This window comes from Clupea harengus, chromosome 7 (genome assembly GCF_900700415.2).
Source record: "Clupea harengus chromosome 7, Ch_v2.0.2, whole genome shotgun sequence".
In the NCBI taxonomy this organism is placed as follows: Eukaryota; Metazoa; Chordata; class Actinopteri; order Clupeiformes; family Clupeidae; genus Clupea; species Clupea harengus.
This window is the reverse complement of record NC_045158.1, coordinates 6,112,416-6,119,698: the sequence shown is the minus strand read 5'-3', so window position 1 is coordinate 6,119,698 and position 7,283 is coordinate 6,112,416. Positions and strand designations below refer to the sequence as shown.

The following is a 7,283-nucleotide window of genomic DNA, read 5'->3' as shown; positions in this document are numbered from 1 at the left end:
TCCAGATGGAGGGAACAGTATGTAGATCCAAAGACGTCTGGGGCAACAGGCCCCTGCCATCTCTGCACTGCATGATTCCAGCAGGAACCCAGGAATGCTGTCTCTGTACTACCTGCTGGTCGATGGCCATTTGTGGACAGTCAGACGCAGGTAATATATTGTTACTATTATATATATATATATATTTATTTATTATCCTCTCTCTCTCTCGCCCAGAACCAGTCCTGCCCCCTTAGAGCGAGTGTGAGTGTGATGGCAAAGGTGCAAGCCTCCTCCTAACAGACATTAATTGATTGATATCGCGCTACCCGAGCCACCCACATATGCCAAGGTAAGCCATCTGTGATGCAATTAGACAGCCATCTGATGCACACCTATGTGCACCTGTCGGGATCCTGGGCCATGGCAAAAAATTAGGAGCCCAGATTCTGGTTCACCATGACAAGAGATGAGCAATGTTCAACTGAAGTCCATGCGGAACGATCACCTCTAATGCAACAACAGGTAATCCTGATGAAATAATACAATTGCATAAAAGTGATATGTTGTTACAATGCTTTTATTTAGTTTGTTTAACAGAATATGCATCTTAGTGTCCATGTAATTTATGTAGTTCTCTGAAAGACACTATATTCATAAATATTCACTCTATAGGTATATTCCACATTCTTCACAGTAAAATGAAAAAATATTGTCAAAACAAAATAGAAGCCATCAAGTAGAACAATTGCTTAATTGATTTAAACTAATTTACATCAACATACAAGGTAAGTTTGTCATTCACATGAACGAACATTTATTATCTGTTATACATCTTTCATCAAATAATAAAAAAAAAAATTACAACGAAAATGGAATAGACATCACAGGAATGTCATAACTGAGATGTGGTGACAGTTCGGCTGATATCAAATATTTTCTTACTTCCTCCCATTCGGGTTCACACAAGATTAGCCGCTCACAATGTTGAATAAAACAGACATAAAACTGAAGTCTTTTCCTCAAATAGACCCATTTAGCAGGGTAACTTCAAAACGCTAACCGTCAAATAAACCAAAACAGTTTCAAGACTCAAAGGCCATCAATTCGATCCATTCACCAGACAATACAGAGGTAACTTCATAACCAGTCAACCTATAAGCAGCAACAGGGACTAAGGAACAGGGAAGTAGCTAGTTTGTGTACTAGTGTTACACTACTGGGTTGTCCAATAGTGGTTTCACATGCATTTTAGTGCAATGATCACAAAGGCTAGACCGGTCAGAATAGTAGAGCTGGGTGAGACAAATGCCGACCTAAAACTTCAATGACAAAACATTAAATAGCTATTATTATGTATCCAAATGGCCTGCTGCCTCAAGTAGAGTGTCTGCGGTTAGCCTTTGTCAAGGTATCAATGAAGGCATATTAGACTGACATATTACACTGACAGATAACGGTCTTAATAAGATACAGATGTGTGATATTTTTATAAAAATGACGCAGAGGTGACAGAAAAGCCATTTCAAAGAGGAGCACCAGGAGAGGGCGGAGCTACTGGGCACTAGTGGAAATGTTCCAACTTGGCAGGTTGGGGGAACCAAACTACAAGGGACGTCAAACAAACACTGATGGATTTTGCTGCTTGAGGCGACAGAGTACACTGTATAAAAATCAAATCCCTTTTTAATGTCTACTTCAAGCTTGTAAACAAAGTACCCCTCCTCCGATGAAACCAACAGTGAGCTATTTTTCCTGCAGAGAGACTAGCTTTGGGCCTGGTCCACAATTTATGAAAAAATAAATTTAAAAAAACCTCCAGGGAACTAATTAATTCCATGTCCACAATAATCAGATAGTGTTTCAATCATGAGTCTGCTCACGTGACACCAAACAGTGAAGCTGGACAGGAGGACTCCAGTGCTCCTCAAACAAAGTTTCCCCACAGTACCAGGCCTGGACGTACCTTGAGTATATCACAAACAAATATGTTTCTTAATTGACCTGAACCTGATAGTTACACCAGGTAAGATTGCAGCATTGTTTTATTATGGGGCATGAGAAGCAAAGATTTCAAATGGGGACTTTCTTTACTTAAGCTCCAGAATGTGAAGATAGCTGCTTTTACACACATAACGAGGGCAAGCCCTGATGTTCAAAATGTATCTGATGCAGCCATCAAAGGCCAAGCAGAGATCCCTGACAGAGCAGTTATGGACCATCTTGAGATCAACTAGCAACTTATGGGTTGGATCTCAATCCAATATAAATTACACCAAATCCTCCTTTCTCAACAACATTAAACTCACTATCAGAGTGTAATTGAGGCAACTGTGAAAGGAATACATGATGGGTAAAAATAGACTTCAATAAAAGAGGAGTTCAGAGAAAAGAGGGGGGGGAGGGAGGGGCACTAAATGATGTAGTTTTTTTGTTGTTTGTTTGGCTGGATTGACAGAGTGATGATGCCAAAACATTCCACAGGGAGGAGCTTGTGGGTGGGGCCAACTAAGCAGCCTCTGGTGATGAAGAACCACTGGGAATCTTTGGAAAAATCCACACTCCCAGTGCCCCTAAAGGCGGACAGGTTTATGCAGCAAGTAAAAAAAAAAGAAGAAAAAAAAACATAAAAAAAATTTCACTAGTCAGTTCGAGAAGCTCTCTTTCTCTATTGTTTGTCCCTTGGGTTTTCCCATTTCAAGCCATGAATAGCCTTAGAAGTTCTGCAGCTCAGGCAGGTTCTTGTAGAGGTCCAGAGAGTCCGGGTTTGAGAAGGCACCGCGCTGGGTCACCTCTTTCCCTGCGATCACCTGCTTCACTGCCACCTCCACCTTCTTCCCACTTATGGTGTACTACACAAAAGAATAGAACAGAGCAACATTAAGCGATGCGCGTGTGTGTGTGTGTGTGTGTGTGTGTGTGTGTGTGTGTGTGTGTGCGTGTATGTGTATGTATATGGGTGTGTGTGTATACAAACTGAAAGGGAGATGGAGAGAATAAACACATTTTCATCAACCTTCCCTTCCATTCCATTCATTCACCCATCCATTCATCTTTCCATTCATCCTCTATTCAGTCATCGATCCATGCATCCACGCTTCCAACTCACCGGAATGTCCCTGGTCTCCAGGAGCAGGGCAGGGACGTGTCGGGCAGACAGGGCCACCCTGATGGCACTGCGGATCCTCTGCACCAGATCAGGGTTAAAGGGCTTGTTCGGGGCCATCTTCAGGAACAGAATGACCCTCTCCTCCCCGTCGTTGTTGTACTGGGGAACGCATAAGCTGTCCGACACCTCTTCAAAAGCCTCCACTGCGGAGAGAATGAAAACGGACTCGGCTTGAGTTCTGACATATCTGATCCACTGACGCCACTGAAAGTTGGATGTGTTTATTCACAGTTAGGAGTTGAAAGAGATCATGTGTGGATCTGCAGACTGGATCTTACCGATGTTATAGATCTCGGAGCTCCCAAATCGAACTCCATTAGGGTTCAGAGTTCCATCACTGAAAACACATTGAGGAGAACATCAATGGCAAATGGAAGCCATTTTACTCTCCAAACTGAGACCATGTACAGTATTTCATCCAATAAAAGTCCCTTAATTGATGATGTATGATCAATTTTCCTTATTAATACAAAATTAACCTTTTTCTATGTTCAGACAAATGTAAATCTAAACCAAACTAAACCAAAAAACAATAATAGCAATTTCTTATTTTATTTTTACTGTCTTCTGAATTGCAATGCTATTCCTAGTTTAGAATAATTTTTACTACAACTACAAAATACTTATTGCACCCGAACACACAGACAAATAAAGATAGACATAGACATAGATAGATATCCAGGCAGAAGAAAATAACAGACAAAGAGGGGGAAATGGAGAGGGAGAGAGAGAGATTGAGAAAGAGAGAATTACCTTCTCCCCAGCATGACTATGCCTCCCGTCTTTGGATTGATCTTGCAGTAGTCGCCGTGAGCCCAAACACCTGAGCCGATGAACACACACACGCACACACACACACACACACAAACAAGCCATGAGAGAGTGTCTCCAGCTGGAGAGATGAGCAGCTGAGATGAGCAGATATTGGGATCTTAAGTGCAGCTTCCATGCACATGGTATAGACAGCTTGTAAACGCGCACGCACACACACACACGCACACACACACACACACACACACACACACACACACACACACACACACACACACAGACACACACACACATCCCTGTGTCTACACACACAACCAAACAGCGAGAGAGATAGAGAATGGATTCCCTCATCCCCACCAATCTCCCATCCAAAAATATGTCTGCAAAACAAACCATCCACAGCCTGGGCATAAATAGCAGTTATGCCGTGCCACCACTCAGCTTAATGGCGCCGGGCCCCATCAATGGCAGCCGGCTCTCGCTGGCAGGCGGAGGAGGTTACCGGGATAAGTGGAGAAGTAGGCTTTGTGGTATTTGATTCCATCCTCATCGTTCCAGAAGTGCGTTGGCTGGCAGGGCATGGGCTTCAGGCAGACCAGCTCACCGCTCTCCCCCCAAACCGGCGTGCCTGTTTGAGAACACACACACACACACACACACAGTAAGTCTGGCACTGAAAACTATTTGAAACTATGAGAAAGAATCATTAATGACGACCCAAATACCTTTACTGTTTGGTGAATCTGTATAGCAGAAAGACTGCAACTGAACTCTAAATAAATTCTTAATCCAACACATGCAAAAACAAAAATAAACATACATCAGGCTCCAGACAAAAAAAGAAAAGCCTTGCCTCCTAAATCTGAAATATTTTGGAAATATTTAAGTTTTAGGATCAAAACTTTTATATTTCCAATGTGGGGTAAAGAAACTGTCACGTCGCACACTTAATTTCTGTGTTCGGTCTGTGATTCCATTCGCCATTACCTAGCAATGGTTTCTGTAGCCTATTAGAGCCCTTTACTGGTGATGGACAAAATTACCTAAAAATAATATTATGATATAGCAAGATCAGTGAGATATGATCACATCAATACTAATTTTGGCAACATACAGTAGGATACACTTGCAAAATAAAGTGTTGTGTCGTCATATCAACTCAACACAAAAATAAAGGCTTTGATTCAAATGAAGGCAACAAAAAAATCCTTCAAATGTTTTCATTAACTAAAAACTAAAAAATCTTTCAATAACAAAAATGGTGCCATGGGTCCCTATGAGTAGTATGCCTTATTTACAATTTTGTATTTGACACATCATATTTTCACCACCTATGCTGATAAACGCTTGAAAAGCTAGAAAAGTTTTGTCAGGCTAACTGAATTAGCTTACATTATTATTTGTTGTTCGACAGAATTTCATGTGATGCTGATTTTCCGGCAGCTGGAGAAATGGTAGCCTAGACACGTGTTTACTTCTCTTGGAAGTGAAGAAAGAAGACATGGCCAACCTGTTGCACAGCTCAACCTAGTAGATATCAACTGAAGTATTTCATAAACGATGATGCTAGCTAAAAACCAATTACATTAGAATATCAGCTTGCTGAAGGAAATGTGTTCTCCTGGGGGACAGTCACCACTGGCAACAAAATGAATGGTGCCCTGTACATACAAAAACTAAAACGAGCATATTCAGTGGCTATTGTGGCCTGTGTCTTTCTGAATCACCAATCAGCAGACAGCAATGCCACCCGATTTGCATGGGCCAACACCGCCAATGAAACACACATCCTTAATCGCTGATTGCTGAAGACAGTCCGTCATTGGCATGGCACACATGGCACAGATATGGGTGGGAAACCATGGGGACGTCGGCACACTGACAACCCCTCCCGCCCCCCAAACAGCCAGTGCCGCCTCCTCCTCCTCCTCCTCCTCCTCCTCCTCCTCCTCCTCCCGTTGGCGCTCACCTTCCAGGCCCCATGCCTCCACGGCCATGCCCAGATTCCTGGCCTGGATCTCGCCGCGGTGAACGGGCAGCGTCACATTCTGGCCCATGAAGCAGGAGACGATGTCTGTGCCACCTGTGGATCATAAGCACCAGCATCGCCGCCATCATTATCATCATCATCATCATCATCACATTTTACATGCACATGTATTCTCATTTAGCAGACGCTTTCATCTGAAGCGACTTACACTACAAGATATACATGCTTCATTGGGACATGGGTTCCCTGGAAATCGGACCCATAATCATTGTGTTGTTAGTAACTTGCTCCACCAGTCACTCTACTAGTTTAGCCAGAGGAACAACTTCACCACCACCACCACCATCCTTATTATTACCAAGTGGCTCTGCCGGCTTGTCCTCACCATCCTGCATCCTACGCAAGGGCTGAGTGTCATGATCACCGCACCTCAAACCTCCGCAGATCACTTCTTCCCTTCCCTGCCCTTCCCTTCCCAGAGTAAAGCTCAGATGCAGAGCCAGCACGGGGAGCTCACTTTCCCCACATATCGCCTGGCTGGAAGCCCGAACCAAAAGGCAATTTATATTACAAAGTGATACAAAGGGATATCAGGCGTATCACGTTTGTTTTTCAGAGCGAGGAGATGGTGGTTGCTTTGTTGTCTCTTAAGCTAAAGGCTCTGCCTCTCTTGATTTCAAATGACAGGAGTCTCCCTGTGTTGGATTAGATTTGGAGTCTGACAATGGGTGTTGGTCTTCTCGGTGTAATTGCCTGTATCTGATAGAATATACTCACACTATTGCTATTCATGTAAAAAGCATAAAATGGATTTTTTCTTCCTTGTTATAGTGCATATCAGAAGTGTAGCATCCTCATTCTGAGGTGATATGTTATTAGTGTCGTCTGTGGCTTGTGTAGTTCATCACTCGTGTTGTATTTTCAGTGTAAGCATTTGCTGTGTATACAAGTGCACATAGAGAAATAATTCTCTTTCTCAATCCATCTATCCATCCACCCAACCAAACAATGCTTCCTTCACTCCTTGTCTCTAGTATATTCTTCCACCTGCCTCTTTAGTAGGTATTAATTGGGTCCATGGGGAATGGGTTAGCTTATCTGCATTTAGGAGGCCCACAGGTTAAATACAGCTGTGTGTGAGTGTTGGGTGGGGGGAGGGGCAGACACCGTTGGAGCATCTCCGTGTCAGCGTTTGTTGTTTTGCTCTTCTCCCCCCTCTCCCAAACAATAAGTTCGCTCTTCTTTAGTTTTATCTTTATTATTACACCTGTTTCTTGCGGTGGCTTATGCTCCTATCGCTTTTGAGACATCGGCACTGCTCCAACTCTGATATGTCCATCCTTATCCCGTGTAGTGTGATGCCCCCTGTCATTT

General features: G+C 43.1%; 1 protein-coding gene across 1 annotated transcript in view; it reads right to left on the bottom strand.

The window, feature by feature from the left end:
- Positions 1 to 543: 543 nt before the first annotated feature.
- The window catches only part of aacs (acetoacetyl-CoA synthetase), a 32,948-nt gene continuing 26,208 nt past the window's right edge, over positions 544 to 7,283 (bottom strand). The window contains exons 13-18 of the mRNA XM_031570298.2: positions 5,889 to 6,002; positions 4,422 to 4,547; positions 3,902 to 3,971; positions 3,427 to 3,485; positions 3,089 to 3,291; positions 544 to 2,831 (exon numbers count right to left, since the gene is read on the bottom strand). Coding sequence (XP_031426158.1) covers positions 2,694 to 2,831; positions 3,089 to 3,291; positions 3,427 to 3,485; positions 3,902 to 3,971; positions 4,422 to 4,547; positions 5,889 to 6,002 — 710 coding nt within the window. The 3' untranslated portion in view covers positions 544 to 2,693. The remainder of the gene's footprint in view (positions 2,832 to 3,088; positions 3,292 to 3,426; positions 3,486 to 3,901; positions 3,972 to 4,421; positions 4,548 to 5,888; positions 6,003 to 7,283) is intronic.